Source organism: Paroedura picta, chromosome 8, assembly GCF_049243985.1.
Source record: "Paroedura picta isolate Pp20150507F chromosome 8, Ppicta_v3.0, whole genome shotgun sequence".
NCBI lineage: Eukaryota > Metazoa > Chordata > Lepidosauria > Squamata > Gekkonidae > Paroedura > Paroedura picta.
Genome location: NC_135376.1, coordinates 74,206,983 through 74,226,555, shown reverse-complemented (window position 1 = coordinate 74,226,555; position 19,573 = coordinate 74,206,983). Strand labels below are relative to the sequence as shown.

General features: G+C 39.5%; 1 protein-coding gene across 9 annotated transcripts in view; it reads left to right on the top strand.

The window, feature by feature from the left end:
• Positions 1-19,573, top strand: part of PCDH15 (protocadherin related 15) — an 886,705-nt gene that overhangs the window by 635,140 nt on the left and 231,992 nt on the right. For all 9 annotated transcript variants that reach the window (XM_077350402.1, XM_077350403.1, XM_077350405.1 and 6 more), the window contains 2 exons: positions 6,669-6,803; positions 7,695-7,844. In XM_077350402.1, the coding sequence (XP_077206517.1) occupies positions 6,669-6,803; positions 7,695-7,844 (285 nt within the window). The remainder of the gene's footprint in view (positions 1-6,668; positions 6,804-7,694; positions 7,845-19,573) is intronic.

Sequence of the window (19,573 nt, the reverse complement as noted above, 5' to 3'; positions counted from 1 at the left end):
GCAAACTGGCTTTGATATAAAACCTACAACTAGGTACAAATATAATTAGCTAACTTAATCTATACGCTAATTAAATTTGGTAGACCATGTATGCGGTATACTTAGATGTACAGTCTTCATATCCATCCCTGTATTTAGAACACATGTAGAAACCACTATAAAATTATTCTGCATGGCAATATATATGAGAGCTATCACCATGCTAACATACAAATTCTCCAAACTATTGAGAGTATCTTCAAAATATACCATTTTGAAATATTTGAGTTAGGATTAGAGGAATTTAGGCTGCAGTCCTTTAAAAAATTATTCATCTTGAGAATGCTGTAGTGAAACCAGAATGGGGTTGAATGAGCTAATTATGCTGGGAAATGAAGTTGTATAAGAGAAGTCAGTAAAGGCCAGGTCCTACAAAGAACATCCTGCCCATTTAGGAAAAGGAGAAACTTGCTTCTTATCCTCTTCAGCAGTCAAATATCAGTTGCCTTCCTAATATGCTGTTGGCTACAAGGCTAGTCATCTTCTAAAAAGAATGCATTGTGTTTGAGTTGGCATTAAGTAGATATGGATAAACCAGTGTGGGGTAACTTTGGCTTGCTATATTTTCAGTTGTTCATTTGTTGTACTTTTCATGAAGTTTTTCAGTGGAGTATGTTGTAGGTAAATATATCAGTATGCCAAAAGGCAGGTATATTAGTAAATACAATATTTGCTGGAGTATAAGACTACTTTTCCACCCTGAAAAACATGCCTCCAAGCGGGGGGTTGTCCTATACGCCGGGTGCACTTCAATTGGGATAGACATAGCTGCCCATAGTAATGTAATGTAATGTAACAAACTATATTTTGAGTGGAAATGTTGGGGGTCGTCTTATACACCCAGTCGTCTTATACGCCGGCAAATACAATATATAGTCTTAACTATCTGCAAAAACCCCCTTCAAGGATCGCTGCCTTGTTGTGGCAAGGGGGCTTGCGTAGTTCAGTGAAGCTATGAGCTATACCGTGCAGGGCCACCCAAGGCGGACAGGTCATAGCTGAGAGCTCTGACAAAAGGTGATCCACTGGAGAAGGAAATGGCAAACCACTCCAGTATCTTTGCCATGAAAACTCTATGAACAGTTCCAATAGGCATAACGATATGACGCCGGAAGATGAGCCCCTCAGGTCGGAAGGTGTCCAATATGCTAAAGCCTTTGATTGTGTGGAGCACAACAAATTGTGGCAAGTTCTTAAAGAGATGGGAATACCAGAGCATCTTATTTGTCTCTTGAGAAATTTATATGCAGGTCAAGAAGCAACAGTGAGAACTGAACATGGAATCACTGACTGGTTCAAAATTGAGAAAGGAGTTCGGCAAGGCTGTATACTGTCGCCTTGCCTATTTAACTTATATGCAGAGCACATCATGAGAAATGCGGGATTAGAGGAGTCACAAATTGGGATCAAGATTGCAGGGAGAAATATCAACAACCTCAGATATGCAGATGATACCACTCTAATGGCAGAAAGTGAAGAGGAACTAAAGAGCCTGTTGATGCGGGTGAAGGAGGAGAGTGCAAAAGTTGGCTTGAAACTCAACATCAAGAAAACAAAGATCATGGCATCCGGCCCTCTCAATTCCTGGCATATAGATGGGGAAGAAATGGAGATAGTGACAGATTTTATTTTCCTGGGCTCCAAGATCACTGCAGATGGGGACTGCAGCAAAGAAATTAAAAGACGCTTGCTCCTGGGGAGGAAAGCTATGGCAAATCTAGACAGCATCCTAAAAAGCAGAGACATCACCCTGCCAACAAAAGTGCGTTTAGTCAAGGCTATGGTATTCCCAGTTGCAATGTATGGCTGCGAAAGTTGGACCATAAGGAAGGCCGAGCGTCAAAGAATTGAGGCTTTTGAACTCTGGTGCTGGAGAAGACTCTTGCGAGTCCCTTGGACTGCAAGGCGAACAAACCGGTCAGTCCTAGAGGAGATCAACCCTGACTGCTCTTTAGAAGGCCAGATCTTGAAGATGAAACTCAAATACTTTGGCCACCTCATGAGAAGGAAGGACTCCCTGGAGAAGAGCCTAATGCTGGGAGCGATCGAGGGCAAAAGAAGAAGGGGACGACAGAGAATGAGGTGGCTGGATGGAGTCACTGAAGCAGTAGGTGCAAACTTAAATGGACTCCGGGGAATGGTAGAGGACAGGAAGGCCTGGAGGATCATTGTCCATGGGGCCGCAATGGGTCGGACACGACTTCGCACATAACAACAACAATCTGCAAAAAGAATAAGAAGCAGAAATAGAACTAGCCACAAGTTCTTTTTATAGTATGTGTTCAATTTAAAATACTTTCAGGCCCTCTGCCAACTTTATTAGTTCACATCTGATTTAGGCATTAACAAAATATAGCAAAGTTACAATATATTTTATCACCTGCATTAAATGAAAAAATGAAGTTTTATTACAAATGTAATCCCCTTTGAACGTTAACTCTGGGATTTAATTGGAGTAGACAAACCTCTTGAATGCCGCCATTTGTTTTGTGTACGTGAGAACATGAGCAATAGAAGACTTGAAAATTAATTATTATATATATATATATATATTCCCTCCTGAATAGAAAGATAAACGTTCATCTTAATAATATCATAAGGTTCACAAGCTAAGACAAAGGATTAGATAGCACGTTACATATTAATTACAGGATGAGCCCCTTACATCATTTTGAAACTCCACATTTATTCTGTAGCAGAATAATTAGATCAGGCCCACATAACTTGTTGCCCCTTCAAACTGAACTTAGTTTATGAAACAAATATGAGAAAGTGATATAGATCCTGTTATTTTAATAATCCAGAAAATCATTATAAAAGATGATATCACAAATCTCACACCTAGCAGCTTTCTTTTTCTGTTTTCTACTTTCCATCCTAGTATCTCTTTAACTCTCCTGAAAACTGGTAACCAACTTTCAGACATCTAACCTCATAACTGACCTACAACTAATTTAACTTTCATGAATAATATAATGACTGATATTTGAATCTGTGTAACATTATGTAATTCTTCTACAAAAAGAGAAATGGACACAATTTGAAAGAAAAGAGGCTGTCAGAGATAAAGCAAGTGGTATCAGTGTTCATTGATGTCCAAATTTCTAATCTTTTTGAGAACATTTTACAAGATTCTGATACTGAATGCTTTTTCACTTTTTTGCTTTTATATATTTTATTATATTTAATTTGATACAAGTTTCCAAGTATTATGAGCGGGTTTTTCATACTTTTCGTTTGAGTGTTTTTGTTGTTTTTGCTTTGTAGGTTCTCCCAGGTGCCATTCCCGTAGGTATTTTAGATGCTCATATTGATGAATTAACTCCTCCTTGCTTGAGTTCCCCCTCCTTTATCTATCTTCCTGTATGAGTGTCTTTGAAAGTGTAAAACAGAAGTTTACGCTTTTTGATAGTTCTTGTTTTCTTTTCAAATATCTAATTTTGAATTACTGGTTCTCTTAAAATACACCACATTTTAAATAATTTTAAACACTCTCATGCTTAACAGAATCTGGAAATTGCTTATTCAAACAATAATTCTATAGTCATTTTTTACTGATTGAAGTGGGTTTTATGCCTTTACCAACAAAACTTTCTCTTTCCTGCAGATTGATTACTAAAATTGCTACTTATGATTCTCCCCAGAATAATTTTGATGCAATCATGTCCTTGGGATCATTCCCCCTCTTCCTTCATCTTTTCCTTCTCTCAAGTGGCTTGATAATGGAAGACTTCCACTTTTGTAGCCAACCACTCATTACCAATAAAGGAAGGACACTGCCATTGTTCAAAGTGCAGGCATTTTCTTCCAGTCCCCCCCACCACTACCACTGCAGACTCCTAATTTGCTTCCTATGTTGTTCTTGAGAAACCTCCAGGAACCACATTTCAGGAGGCTTGGTGGGCTAAACCAGGAAAGGGAAAATGGAAGATGGAATGTATCTCATTGAATACAAGCCAGTAGTTTGTCACTGCCCTTGAACTGCAAACTATGGCTTTCTGTCTTCTCTCGCTGGTATATTCTCTGTTTAGAATACGTTTTTGAAGGCAAGAAAGTAAGCCATATTCTGTGACTTGTGCGTGACAACAAACTGGTTGCCTGTGAAAGTGCAAGTATTTTAATTACCAAGCTATGCATAAGAGGAGGAACTGGGGAGGAGGGAGCATAGGAACCTGAGGGAATGTGCAAGTTTATTCAGATAACCACAAGCCATCTCTATCTTGCCACGCTGTAGAAAAGTGAGTGACTGATTTCTTCAACCTGTCTCATCTAAAGCCCAGAGATGCCTGTTTGCCTTGTGGACAAGATAAGATGCAGAGGTGTGAATCTCTCATGCTTTCTCTGCATCAGATCCCAAACCACCTGGTCCGTTTTAGGCTGTTTTGACACATGTTATACTTGGAACATTTGTTTCCCTTTTGTGTGCTGAGAGTTAATGTGGGACTTATTTAAGCATCATGTCTGAAAACAGCCTACACTTTCCCTTTTCTTTATTGCATCTCTTCTAGGCTGTTGCAGTGGTGGTGTTATACCTGTTGAAGCATGAGTGACAATAGGTGATTTCTCTGAAAATATCTTTGTGTTAAGTTTTTCATCTGAAGTGAGAGAGAGTTGTATTAGATGAAGTCATATTTCCAATGTTTTAATTATACCTATTGCATAAAAAGTCTAGAAAATAAAGACTATTACTTGCAGTAAAATCATATTAGCACTTGGAAAGGGAAATACATGGTGGTGTGACTTTACTACCCGAAGAAGTCACGGCTTACAATCGGATGGTGGTGTGACTTTAAGGGTGAAAACTAGTTATGAGAAATAGCATTTCAGAAATGCTGTTTCAGAAGACTTGACTATAACAGTGTGATCTATACTGCTACAGCTTTGGTCCGTTTTATTTACTCAGAAATATTAACTTCTGACAGTTCTTAACATTGTAACAAACTGAAGGAGGAAAATCTGCTCGTTATCAGAGGCCTATCAATTTGGATATTTTATTCTGTGATATTTGTTCATAGTACTAAAATATTTATTGCCAAGTCATACTTACACAGAACTAGCTTCAAAGCCCGTTCCTAAGAATGGTCCTTGAAAGGGTCCCCCCCCCCCGGCCCTGTCCAGGCAGCGTAAGGTGGCTTTGGGCTGCTCAGACTCCAGAGCAGCTTGCAGTCGGATCACGTGGGGTGGGCGGGGGCTGGCCAGCTTGTTAGCAGCCTGGGACAGAGCTCCTTAACGGGCCTTGAAAGGTTCCCCCCCCCCTTGGCCCCGGCCAGTCAGCGTAAGGTGGCTTTGGGCTGCTTGGACTCCAGAGCAGCTTGCAGTCGGATCAAGTGGGGACGGGCGGGGGCTGGCCAGCTCATTAGCAGCCTGGGACAGAGCTCCTTAGCAGGCCAGGAGGCCCTTGTTAGCAGGCCTTCCACCATGACCCTTTGCCCAGGGCCCTCTCCCCTTACCTGCTGCTGGCTCCAGGCACTGAGGCTTATCTGAGAGCAAATAGGCTAGAGTCCAGGGACGGAGGGCGGGAGCTGCAGGGGCAGAGCCAATCAGGATGCCGCCAACGTTGCTGGCTGCACCCTATTGGCCCTATTCCAACTTGGACACCCGGACACGTTCCACCTCCCAGGCTGTTTCACAAATATATAGAGGAATCATGGATAAGGATGAGACATACTAGGTTGAAGTCCTTTTCAATGACTTGCAGAATTTCTGTTGCTATCATTCAAATATTGCAAACCCTGCAAGGGTTAAAGTGCAGGACTCCATTCTATTAAAATTTGGTTCATTTACCTTTGCAACCCTGTGCAGGTTTACCTTGCTGAACATAGTGAGTTTTGCCTTGCTAAACAAAGTTGAGATCTTCTTCTGAGCAAACATGCATAAGATTGCACCACATGCTTGGATAATTGCTTTAAAAATCAAGATGTCAACCCCTTTTCTTCTGATATAAAAGATCCTTCATTTTGTCATTGTTGAAAATTGCATGCTTTGTTGCATAGAAAGGGAACGTCTCCATCCCTTGTTTATAGAATCTGAGGAACAGCCGCATACCTACTGCCAACAAGTCAAAGCTATTGTGCACATCACCTACTGCATTAAGCATTCTGGCAGGATTCTCCAGACCTTCAATGAACAGATTGAAACCTAAATTATTATCTCTCCATTGGTGCATTTGTTTTTAAAAAGCAAGAACTACCTTTTGTAGCAAATATGTGATCAGCTAATGGCAGAGTTCTGTTGCCACAATGTGGGGTTTTGTTTGGCTTTCTTTCTCCTTCCCTTGTTTCCTCCTTCCCTTCCCCAACACCACCTTTTAAAGTTGGTTATTGAAATAAAAGCTTTGAATGGTTTCCTGCCAAAACAGCATTATGATCACATCTCGCATTATTTGGAAAGCGTGTCGGCTTTCCCTCTTGCCCTGCTGGTTGAAAGGGGAAATGGAGAGATGGGAAATAGGGCCTCCCTCCTACCAATTCAAGCAGAAGGTGTAATTGCTGTAATTTAGGTATATTGTCTTTCCCCCCTGCCCCCATTTCATTGTCAGCCCAGATATTTAGTACTATTATTAAAACAGGTCTACAGTATGCTGTCATTCCTTTGCAAGTAATAATCCTTCCCTTTGTTTCTTTTTGAAGACAAAAGATCCTGAGCTCCATCTTTTTCTAAATGACTACAATACGTTTTTCACTGTGACTCAGACTGGCATAACACGCTACCTCACCTTACTTCAACCAGTTGACAGGGAGCTCCAACAGCTGTACACCTTTTCGGTAAGCGATACGGGCTTTGTTTTTGGCCCAGCACAGCAACAGGTGTTCTTTCGAGCACTGCAGGTCGCTGACCAGCAAAGAATAGATATTATTATGTGAGATGGGGCTTCCTATAGCCTATTGTCACTCCAACTTTTTTTTACCTACTTTGAAATGAGTGGACACAGTCAAGAGATTACTAGCTAGAATTATGGCTAAAACACAGGGAATATTAGTTTGAAAGTAATACTTTGAAGCATGCATGTATTAATCAGTGACAGAGTTTTGTCCTCTTCTTCTATATTTCCCCCCAAGGGCTATTTCATAGGCATTGCAGTGGAGACACTTGTCTTTTTCCGGCGCTATGCTTATAGCAGCTGAGTGGGGCAGTTTTCATGGGGAAATAGATACAGGAGAATTAATTAACCCAACTCCAAGCACTGTGAACTTTATCAAGTTTAGACCCACCTTCCCACTCCTGGTTTTCAGATGGGAGATCTACAAACAGAGCTGGACTCTTATAAGGCTTCAAAGGCTATAGAAGGTTTTAACTCTGTTTCTTTACTGCTCTGCTAAAAAGAAAGGTGTGGAGAGATCCTCTGTGAACCAAAAAGAAGATAGAGATCTGATTGGAATTTTCAAAAAAAAAAGAAATCCTGCAATACATTTCACATGCAAGATTCAGTGAGGGAAGACTTCAAAGTAGTCTTACTCTCTTACTTCTTCTCAGCACTGAAGTTGATATGTTTGATTATATATGTGAATTTTGCACACACACACACACACACACACACACAAACACACACAAACCCACCCTAACATGGAAATAAAAATAAACATGCACTTGGGCTTTACTGGAATGTTCACTTGTCTTTTTCAATGCTTTCCTCCTGTTGCCTGCTTCTTTGGAAGATGACAGCTTCCGATGGTGTGCAAGAAAGCCCACCGGTAACGGTCAATATCATTGTCATTGATGCGAATGATAACACTCCGACCTTCTCCAACATATCATACAATGTCAAGATTTACACAGACATGGGGCCTGGAGAAAGCGTCATCAAGGTAATGGAATTGCTTCTTGCTTCTGCTTTTTCTTTTCAGCGCATTCTTATGGAAAACTTAAAACAGGACAGCTGAAATTTACCAAAAAGAACCCTTCAGAGAAATGAAGCAGGACTTTAATGACCATCCTTTCACATTCTCTAGAATCCTTCTGGGGAGTGGGAAGATTGATGGGTAATTAGAAAGTCTGGTTGGCTGACAAGCCTGCCAACAGTGACAGGATTCTTCCTTAAGTTCTGCCCAGGGAAAGTTCCAAGTTCTCCCCCAGCTCATATGGCACATCTCAGGCAATTTGAACAAGTGCTACGGAGTCATAATTACTATTGTATTGAATCCCAGTAGGGCAATTAAGACTCTTCATGATTACATGCCTCTTACACTACCTCTGAAAAGAACAGATGTTCATTCCTCTTTTGCTGTTCCCGCACTCACTCGTTCTGTTCTCTTGTCACTGATTGGGAGCAGCCATATAAGCATATTGGACCAGTCGAGATTTGATGGATATGCGTTTCTTGCCATAGGATGTGTGAAAGAGCCAACCATCACTGCATACCTCTTTAGATGGGGAAAAAAAGTCTTAAAGGTGCTACTGTACTCTGATTTTGTAAATTGTGGCTTGTTTCATATCTTATATCTGGATGTAAAATTAAAAAAAAACCATACAGTGTAGACTGCATGAACACATGTTTAAAAACATATATATCATTTTGGAACCCATCTGAGAAATCTATGAATGGCTCGGACCCTCCATCAGATGTGCCTAAAGTAGCAAATCTAGGTTTGTGCCTTCTTAATGCTTAAAATAACCTAAAGTGCTAGTGGGCCTGATAGGAAAAGTAGATTGAAGTGAGAGAATTAAGGAAAATAAAATGAATAGATTTAAGGGAGCTTTACAATTTCTAGTTTAAACACTTGGTCCATTAGTAGTTTCAGAGAAATCCAGGTCTACCAACAGCAATTTCTCTTTCTACTGTTATTGCATCAAATCTACCATCTGATAATTTTGAGACATACAAGGGGAAGTCTGAAATGGATGGTAGATCAGTGGTTTGACACCTACGGAAACTGTAATTTGCCCTCCAATGTATTTATATGCTAAATATGTACCACTGACCCTATGTCTTAAGAAGCAATGAGCATGAAGTGTTGAAGTATTCAAACTAATTTTTGCCATCTGAGCAGTAGTCAGAAATCCAGACACTTTTTAATTCTAGTCTTGACACAGACTCTTGTCTTGTGAAAGTTAGATTTCATTTCCCAGACTGTCTAGCATTTCTCCAACAGTGTAGGAATCATTATTCAGAGCATCTTACGCAAAATATCTCCAGGAAGTTCAGACTTACTAATATTGTAATGTTTTATAAAGCATTCTTACCATGTACTATGCATCAGAAAAAGTAGTTTAAAATATTGTGTTTTAATGGAAAATGGAAGGGGCAGGAATGTAAATAATCCACTCTCAATGTTCAGTGCCGAAGTCAATAATAATAATTTTCAATAAGAAAACTTAAAACGTGCATTGGGAGGAAGTACTTTTCTTGCTATTGTTTTTGACATAGTTGACTATCCTCCAGGAAGGAGGCATTATATAAATCCTTTAAGAACTTGCATTAAATATCACTGAGGACAAATGAGGATTTAGTTTAGTTTCTGCACTGGGAGCTCTGATCTTTGTATACACTATGGCCCATTATGCACGGAGTGGAAAGTCCGCATTCGGGGTGGAATGGCGGTGGCTAAAATCACCAATTATGCACGCTGCAGACGGCAACCGAGTACAGATTCAATGTATGCCGCCGAAAAAGCCACGTTAGCGAGATGCGGAAGAAAGTGGAGCTTCCCGGGACCAGGGTGCAACCAGAAGCAGCTCCAGAGTATCCGCGTGCATAATCGGATACTCTGGGTTTTGCCGCCGTTGCGTTCCGTCCCATGCGTAATCGGTTTGCTTCGCTTCTTCCTCCTCCTCGTTCTCCATGCCGCTGTTTCAGTGGCCGTGCATAATAGGCCCAATAGAGCATTCCTCCAACTGCATTTTATATTAGGTCTCCACTTCATCTGAAACCATCTTTCAATCACTGCTTACTAGAATTATATATGTGAATATTGCAATTCAGACCAATAATTCTGTTTCTATTGTAGATGGACAGCTAATTCTTTTAGCTGCTTTGAAGTTAACTGTTCAAGTTTCTTCATCTGTGAATGTTATTATCTTCACTTACCACAGACTATTTATCTAATGTTGTTGCTTCGCTTTTTGTTACTACAAGTTACTTTGTTACTACAAAGACAGAAAACAAATAAAGGAGAACTTAGAATTGATTCCAAATGAATCAAAGCCATACTCTTTTGCATGCAATTATAGATGACAAGAATATGAACTAATGGGACACTCTAAAAATGAGTGATGCAAGTCCCAGAAAGCAATGGAACCCAGCAGCAGACAGTTCAAAGAACCTAGTTAGCATCTTAGTGGTTTTTTGAGTTCAGCGGCCACAGGGTTTTGCCAAATTCCTCAGCTTTCTTCTTCTTTATTACCCTCTTTAGCCACTCCATTATTTATTACATCCATCTCCTCTCCCAAACAACGTTATAAGCACCTGTAGGGCATTTGGGCTTCCATCTAAAATGGGCTATAAAGTGCCATCTTCAAAGCAAGTAGAACAGATGATAGCCAGCTGATTTTTTTAAAACTTCAAATTGGTGATCCAACATGTTTTGTGTTCTTTATTAGAGGCATTTAGTATTAGCAACAGAGAACACATTTGATGTTGTATAACAGTCCAGCTGCCTGAACACAGCTGGGGCAAGGGTCACAGGAGCAGTGGCCAGGGTATTTGGCTGACCACCAATCATGGCAACTGGATTTTGGGGTGCCCACCAGGAAATTGCCTGTGGGGAGAATGTGGCCTGACATGCGCTCATTGTGTCCTGGATAAATCATGACTTGCACTGCCTTGGGAAGACATACTCCTGAGTATGTATGGTCCTGATTGGGCTGGTGAGTGATGGGGAATGAGACTCTGAGGGAAGGATGAACTACTGTGCAGGGCCTTAAATGCAGTAATGTTGTTGTTGTTATGTGCGAAGTCGTGTCCGACCCATCGCGACCCCATGGACAATGATCCTCCAGGCCTTCCTGTCCTCTACCATTCCCCGGAGTCCATTTAAGTTTGCACCTACTGCTTCAGTGACTCCATCCAGCCACCTCATTCTCTGTCGTCCCCTTCTTCTTTTGCCCTCGATCGCTCCCAGCATTAGGCTCTTCTCCAGGGAGTCCTTCCTTCTCATGAGGTGGCCAAAGTATTTGAGTTTCATCTTCAGGATCTGGCCTTCTAAAGAGCAGTCAGGGTTGATCTCCTCTAGGACTGACCGGTTTGTTCGCCTTGCAGTCCAAGGGACTCGCAAGAGTCTTCTCCAGCACCAGAGTTCAAAAGCCTCAATTCTTTGACGCTCGGCCTTCCTTATGGTCCAACTTTCGCAGCCATACATTGCAACTGGGAAGACCATAGCCTTGACTAAACGCACTTTTGTTGGTAGGGTGATGTCTCTGCTTTTTAGGATGCTGTCTAGATTTGCCATAGCTTTCCTCCCCAGGAGTAAGCGTCTTTTAATTTCTTTGCTGCAGTCCCCATCTGCAGTGATCTTAGAGCCCAGGAAAATAAAATCTGTCACTATCTCCATTTCTTCCCCGTAATGCAGTAATGCAGTAATACAGTGCGCCTAATGGTGGCTGGTGACAGAAGAGTTGATTAACAACTTGTAGCCATGCTGGATGACTGTAATTTCAACACAGTGGGGCCAGTGAACATAGTTTCATGGACCTACTGGCATCTAAGGTGTTGATTTCACTCCATGGAAGGTCAGTCCTTACAGTATCTACTGTGACTGGCACTGTGACCCTATGTGTGGCCAGATGATGCCCATCCCACATTTTTTCATCTTCTGTTTCTAGCTGGAGGAAAATTGTGTATACATGTTCCTCAAATTCAACCACATCTCTTAAAATTCCACCCTCAATACTCATGATCTCCTGTAGTCTTGAAACTTCATCTTTAATAACTTATCAGCACTTGATTTCCCCTTTATCATCATGCTTTATGTTATAAAATAATTTTTATATCTTGTGTTCTTATCATAATGTGCTTCCATGGGGGCCATAAGTAAGCAGTTGGAAGAGCTATAGAAATTCCAGCATGTAAACTATATTTTTCAAAAGTCCATTTCTTGTTTAATCCAGTTCACTATCCAGACCAAAGTTGCTGCTTAGTAATATAATTTTATATTTGGGACTGCTAAACCTTTTTTTTTAATCTTGTAATATTTTTATGCTTGTTCTTGTTTTGTTTGTCTTTCCATATTAGTTCATTTATCAGACTTTGCCCCTTTTCAATTTTCTTTCTTTACCCATATGTATATGGGTAAAATTAAGAACAAAAAATATTTTGGGCAGCAGCATTTTGATTGTACAGAATTTTCCCAGCCATGAGATTTATTTGTTTCATTCCTCCCATCTTAATATATCTGCTTGTATCAATTTCCAAATTTTCTGGTAGTGCTTTTTTAAAAGATTAGTTTTGCCCCATCATGTTTATTCCCAAATATATAACAGGTCAGGGACTGGTTGTGTTCTTGTGCTAATAGTATCTTCTTCTTGTGTTAAAATTTTCATTATCATTTTTGGGTTTCTTCCCGTTAATTGATAAGGATCCAATTTTAAAAATACGTTCAATTACTTATTGCAATGATTTCTGGGAATTCAAGACTGGTAAAATTATGCTGTCTCCATAACCTTTCATTTTTGAACTCTAAATCATCCACTTTTATATCCTTAATTCTGTTGAAGGGTATTGCCTTCTTTTGCTTTATCTTATACATAACTTTTAGGGCATTTCCGCACATAAAAAAAATAGTGTTATGCCAGCTGAATAGTGTAGCACTAAATATTATTATGCCTCCCGGCTCCTCCTCACCTTTTTGTTGTCTCACTCTATTTTGCCACCTTTTCACACTTCTCGCCCTCCACAAGTGCTGCTGGAAATAGCAGAAGAGAGCAACGTGCTTTATATGTACTCTCTTCTGCCTGCCAATCAAGCCAGGCAGCCAATCCCCTTTCCCCATGTCTTAAAGTTCCCGCGATGCCCACTGTTTTGTTTTAATTCATAGTTCTTTTGAATTTTGAATTGTTTGAGTCCCTTCTTTATATGAGTTTCCTATAAACATAATATATCAGTGTGTTGCTTTTTCCAGTTGGTTGAATATTTTATGAGAGTTGAAGAAGAATTCAGTTGATTGATATTTATTGATACTAGTTTTAATTTATCCATTTTGCCCTGATGTTGTTACCACATCTGACTTATCCTTCTCTATATGTGCTTCTTCTTTGAATTTTTTTGTCTGTAAACTTTGCTTTGATGGGCTACCAAATTGCTTTGAATTACTTGGAGGTTTATTTTATCTTTCTAGGCAAATTCTTTCAGTTCTTCATACAGTTGTTTACCTTGTTCCTCTGTTGCAATTATTTTTCTTCCTTTTGGTAAGAATACCTTTATTGTAAGTGGTATTTTCTAATGATATTTTCTTTCTTTCTTTTGTAAAATCTGTACTGACTAGCAGTGGGGTGGGTGCACCCTTCAGCTATTAGCTGGTGCACCCTGCCAGCCATTTCATCAGTCCATTTTGTTTCCTGACACTTGACCAGAAACGTAAGTTCCTTATCTGCTCATAGAAAAGCTGCAAGTACACTCTTCACAACAAATTCAACTTCTGAATAAAAAGGAATCCTTTGAATACTCAGGTGCTGAGCGGTTTGAACGAAGAAATTGATTGGCTATGTGTCTGATTTATTTGACTGGTTTTGAGATTGAGGAGTATAATCCAGTTGATATAATTTTCATCTCCCAAGTGTTACTGATTTACAGCTGTCACTCCATTGTTTTCCACTGCCACATCATACTTTCCTTACCACCATTTTTTCCATATAATCAGGGGTGTGTATAACCATGGTGCTTTTTCTTTGCATACTATACCTTAGCATACATTTGAGCTTTGAGTATTTTGGATTGATCCTAAGAAGATAGAAATAGTTAACTATAAATGTTAATAGATTTTAAAAATGTACAGTGCTTTGGTGATATGTTTCATGTTTTTTAGATCTGTGGGCATATGAAATGTTACACATTTTAAAGAGCTGCCTGTGTTTAATCTTACAAATACTTTTTAAAGAATTTGATTATTTTAAAAGACCTATAGACATATAGTTACATATAGACATATAGCACTCATATTTAGTGCTACACTCAATATGCCAGCAAATTTGGAAAACTCAGCTGTGGTTACAGGATTAGAAAAGGTCAGTTTACATTCCAATTCCAAAGAAGAGCAACGCCAAAGAATGTTCAAACTACCACACCATTGCACTCATTTATCATGCTAGCAAAGTTATGCTCAAAATCCTACAAGCTAGGCTCCAGCAATATGTGGACCAAGAACTTCCAGAAGTACAGGCAGAATTTCAGAGAGGCAGAGGAACTAAAGATCAGATTGCCAACATACGCTGGATCATGGAGAAAGTTAGGGAGTTTCAGAAGAACATCTACTTCTGCTTCATTGACTATGCTAAAGCCTTTGATTGTGTGGAGCACAACAAATTGTGGCAGGTTCTTAAAGAGATGGGAATACCAGAGCATCTTATCTCTCTCTTGAGAAACCTATATGCAGGTCAAGAAGCAACAGTGAGAACCGGGCATGGAATCACTGATTGGTTCAAAACTGAGAAAGCTGTATACCATCGCCTTGCCTATTTAATTTATATGCAGAGCACATCATGAGAATGGCGGGGTTAGATAAGTCACAAACTGTGATCAAGAATGCAGGGAGAAATATCAACAACCTCAGATATGCAGATGATACCACTCTAATGGCAGAAAGTGATGAGGAACTAAAGAGCCTGTTGATGCGGGTGAAGGAGGAGAATGCAAAAGTTGGCTTGAAACTCAACATCAAGAAAACAAAGATCATGGCATCCGGCCCTCTCAATTCCTGGCAAATAGATGGGGAAGAAATGGAGGTAGTGACAGATTTTATTTTCTTGGGCTCCAAGATCACTGCAGATGGGGACTGCAGCAAAGAAATTAAAAGATGCTTGCTCCTGGGGAGGAAAGCTATGGCAAATCTAGACAGCATCCTAAAAAGCCTTTTCAAGTGTGTCTAGTCAAGGCTACGGTCTTCGCAGCTGCAATGTATGGCTGTGAAAGTTGGACCATAAGGAAGGCCGAGCATCAATGTATTGAGGCTTTTGAATTCTGGAGAAGACTCTTGCGAGTCCCTTGGACTGCAAGGCAAACAAACCGGTCAGTCCTAGAGTAGATCATCCCTGACTGCTCCTTAGAAGGCCAGATCCTGAGGATGAAACTTAAATGCTTTGGCCACCTCATGAGAAGGAAGGGCTCCCTAGAGAAGAGCCTAATGCTGGGAGCGATTGAGGGCAAAAGAAGAAGGGGACGACAGAAAATAAGGAGTCACTGAAGTAGTCGGTGCAAACTTAAATGGACTCCGAAGAATGGTAGAGGACAGGAAGGCCTGGAGGATCATTGTCCATGGGGTCACAATGGGTCGGACACAACTTTGCACCTAACAACAAGTTATGAATCAGAGATGGTGGCTCCTAACTGATGTTTACAGGTATGGCATGGCAGTAGCTCCACTTCCATGATCTTATTGGGTAAGTATTGTCCATGGGGTTGCGATGGGTCGGACACGACTTTGCACCTAACAACAACAACAACAAAATAATTACCCCACTTTCCCCCCTCTTTAATTTCAGGACTAATTTTTATATGAGTAGTTTTAGGTCTATTCTGCATATGATGTGTTTTATATATCTCTGTTTATTGCATGGAATGCTCAATTTGAATTTTACTACTGAGGAAGGCTTTTAGCTGAAACAGATATTAAGATATAATTTGTACCTTTTAACCTGTATTTATGTTTGGACATTTGTCTGCATACTGGGCATATGTAGAACCATATGAATGTCCTTTTAAAATGCCAGTTTAACATTTTCGAATGTATAATTAAATATATATGATATTCTTTATCCTAGCACTGTATACTTAGGCATATTTTAGTTTATTTTTTGTCTCACCCTTTTAGGTTACCTCTCTCATGTATGGTTGTTTCTCCCCCCACCCCTTTTTGATCACATTCACAACCATTTAAACCTAACCCTGATGGACATATCTACCTGGCTGTCCCACTATCAATTATCAAGCCAGTAAATGTTCAGGACATCAGTTCAGGGGCTCCGAACTGGTTCAAGTTCATGCTGAGTTTTCGTTCATTCATGAATTAGTTAGTGTCCATCCCTAATTAATATAGTATATATGAAAAAGGTAGCTTATCTTCTAGTAATTAAGTCATAAATATCAATCTGTCACCAACAGAAAAAAATTCCTATTACAAATACAATTTATTATAGCAGGAAAGAAAGTTGATAAATGAGAAGTGGAGAAAGGGAGGAAGTGCAACAAGGAAGTACAAAAATAAAACAGGTGTTGCAGTGTTGTTTCCAGGTATGTTCATTTTTCTTTGCAGAGGGGGGAACCCCTAACATTTTCATGTTTTTTTTTAAATTCTGGGGTACTTCAGATGTCCAAATAAGAAAATATATGATAGGGGAAAATAAATACATATTATCTTTCCAATTAGCAAACTTTCTAGTGAAACAGATGGGTTATCTTTTAATCCCCACTGTGTCACATTACAGCCGAAACACTAAATGCTTCAAACAAATGTCTTTTGTTAAAGGTAGAATAAAAATAAACCTAAGAAAGAGAAAAAAAACTAAAAATATATATAGCCAATTACATATTTCACAGAGTAGATAATATAAAAAGAGCTTCACTTAATATTTTTGCTCTATTATTGAAGTTGAGATTTTCTTGGAAAGCAGCCAAATGATGGTCAGCTAAAATAAAGTTCTATAAAACTGGTTACATAAATATCTCACTGAATAGCTGTAGTGAAAGATCAAAGTTTATCAGAAGCCTTGCACTAAAAGCCATACGTTTTTGAGGGAAGTCCCTCTTACCACTATAAATTGGAAGCTGACTTCAAACATTGCTGGTAGTGTGCCAGGAGTCTGCCAGTCTTTTCAATTCTGATCACAGTTCCAAGAGTCCAAAATCCTGCAAGGATTTCTGAATTTAGCTTAATTTTTTTTAAAAAATATAAAAAGATTGGTTGGCTGACCTTCTCAGCAAAAAGCCCTCCTTGTCTCAGCTGCCCTTGCTAATTCCAGAATTTAGGACGAAACCTGATTAACCAAAAAAAACCCAAAACAAAACAATGGGTTCAGTTGAGATCCTCTCATGGACCCTTTATGCACTGGGCACTTCATTGCTCCAGCTCCCGTGCAGGAGCACAAATAGGGGGTTGATGAGGTGCATCAGGCCAAATGCTCCCCCGTGTGGCTGCAGGAAGAGGTGAGGCAACCTGCCATGATTAAAACTCCAGCCTGCAGCACAGCATGAAACCTCCAGTGCATAAACGGTCATGGAGAAAAGGTAAAGATAGAGAAGTAAATTTTCTCTTCCCCAGATGTTAACCTACAGTAAGAAAGGACTGGAACCTTTGAAAGGGTCCCTTATCAGGTCACTATGTTCCTTGGAAATCTGAGATGTCCATCTGACATGACTGGTTGCCTAGCTTAATACAAAGCTAGTTATGAATCTGAAACTCAAATGCTTTGGTCACCTCATGAGAAGGAAGGACTCCCTGGAGAAAAGCCTAATGCTGGGAGCGACTGAGGGCTAAAGAAGAAGGGGATGACAGAGAATGAGGTGGATGGATGGAGTCACTGAAAAGTCGGTGAGAGCTTAAATGGACTCCGGGGAATGGTAGAGGACAGAAAGGCCTGGAGGACCATTGTCCATGGGGTCACAATGGGTCAGACACGACTTTGCACCTAACAACAACAAGTTATGAATCAGAGATGGTGGCTCCTAACTGATGTTTACAGGTATGGCATGGCAGTAGCTCCACTTCCATGATCTTATTGGGTAAGTATTGTCCATGGGGTTGCGATGGGTCGGACACGACTTTGCACCTAACAACAACAACAACAAAATAATTACCCCACTTTCCCCCCTCTTTAATTTCAGGACTAATTTTTATATGAGTAGTTTTAGGTCTATTCTGCATATGATGTGTTTTATATATCTCTGTTTATTGCATGGAATGCTCAATTTGAATTTTACTACTGAGGAAGGCTTTTAGCTGAAACAGATATTAAGATATAATTTGTACCTTTTAACCTGTATTTATGTTTGGACATTTGTCTGCATACTGGGCATATGTAGAACCATATGAATGTCCTTTTAAAATGCCAGTTTAACATTTTCGAATGTATAATTAAATATATATGATATTCTTTATCCTAGCACTGTATACTTAGGCATATTTTAGTTTATTTTTTGTCTCACCCTTTTAGGTTACCTCTCTCATGTATGGTTGTTTCTCCCCCCACCACTTTTTGATCACATTCACAACCATTTAAACCTAACCCTGATGGACATATCTACCTGGCTGTCCCACTATCAATTATCAAGCCAGTAAATGTTCAGGACATCAGTTCAGGGGCTCCGAACTGGTTCAAGTTCATGCTGAGTTTTCGTTCATTCATGAATTAGTTAGTGTCCATCCCTAATTAATATAGTATATATGAAAAAGGTAGCTTATCTTCTAGTAATTAAGTCATAAATATCAATCTGTCACCAACAGAAAAAAATTCCTATTACAAATACAATTTATTATAGCAGGAAAGAAAGTTGATAAATGAGAAGTGGAGAAAGGGAGGAAGTGCAACAAGGAAGTACAAAAATAAAACAGGTGTTGCAGTGTTGTTTCCAGGTATGTTCATTTTTCTTTGCAGAGGGGGGAACCCCTAACATTTTCATGTTTTTTTTTAAATTCTGGGGTACTTCAGATGTCCAAATAAGAAAATATATGATAGGGGAAAATAAATACATATTATCTTTCCAATTAGCAAACTTTCTAGTGAAACAGATGGGTTATCTTTTAATCCCCACTGTGTCACATTACAGCCGAAACACTAAATGCTTCAAACAAATGTCTTTTGTTAAAGGTAGAATAAAAATAAACCTAAGAAAGAGAAAAAAAACTAAAAATATATATAGCCAATTACATATTTCACAGAGTAGATAATATAAAAAGAGCTTCACTTAATATTTTTGCTCTATTATTGAAGTTGAGATTTTCTTGGAAAGCAGCCAAATGATGGTCAGCTAAAATAAAGTTCTATAAAACTGGTTACATAAATATCTCACTGAATAGCTGTAGTGAAAGATCAAAGTTTATCAGAAGCCTTGCACTAAAAGCCATACGTTTTTGAGGGAAGTCCCTCTTACCACTATAAATTGGAAGCTGACTTCAAACATTGCTGGTAGTGTGCCAGGAGTCTGCCAGTCTTTTCAATTCTGATCACAGTTCCAAGAGTCCAAAATCCTGCAAGGATTTCTGAATTTAGCTTAATTTTTTTTTAAAAAATATAAAAAGATTGGTTGGCTGACCTTCTCAGCAAAAAGCCCTCCTTGTCTCAGCTGCCCTTGCTAATTCCAGAATTTAGGACGAAACCTGATTAACCAAAAAAAACCCAAAACAAAACAATGGGTTCAGTTGAGATCCTCTCATGGACCCTTTATGCACTGGGC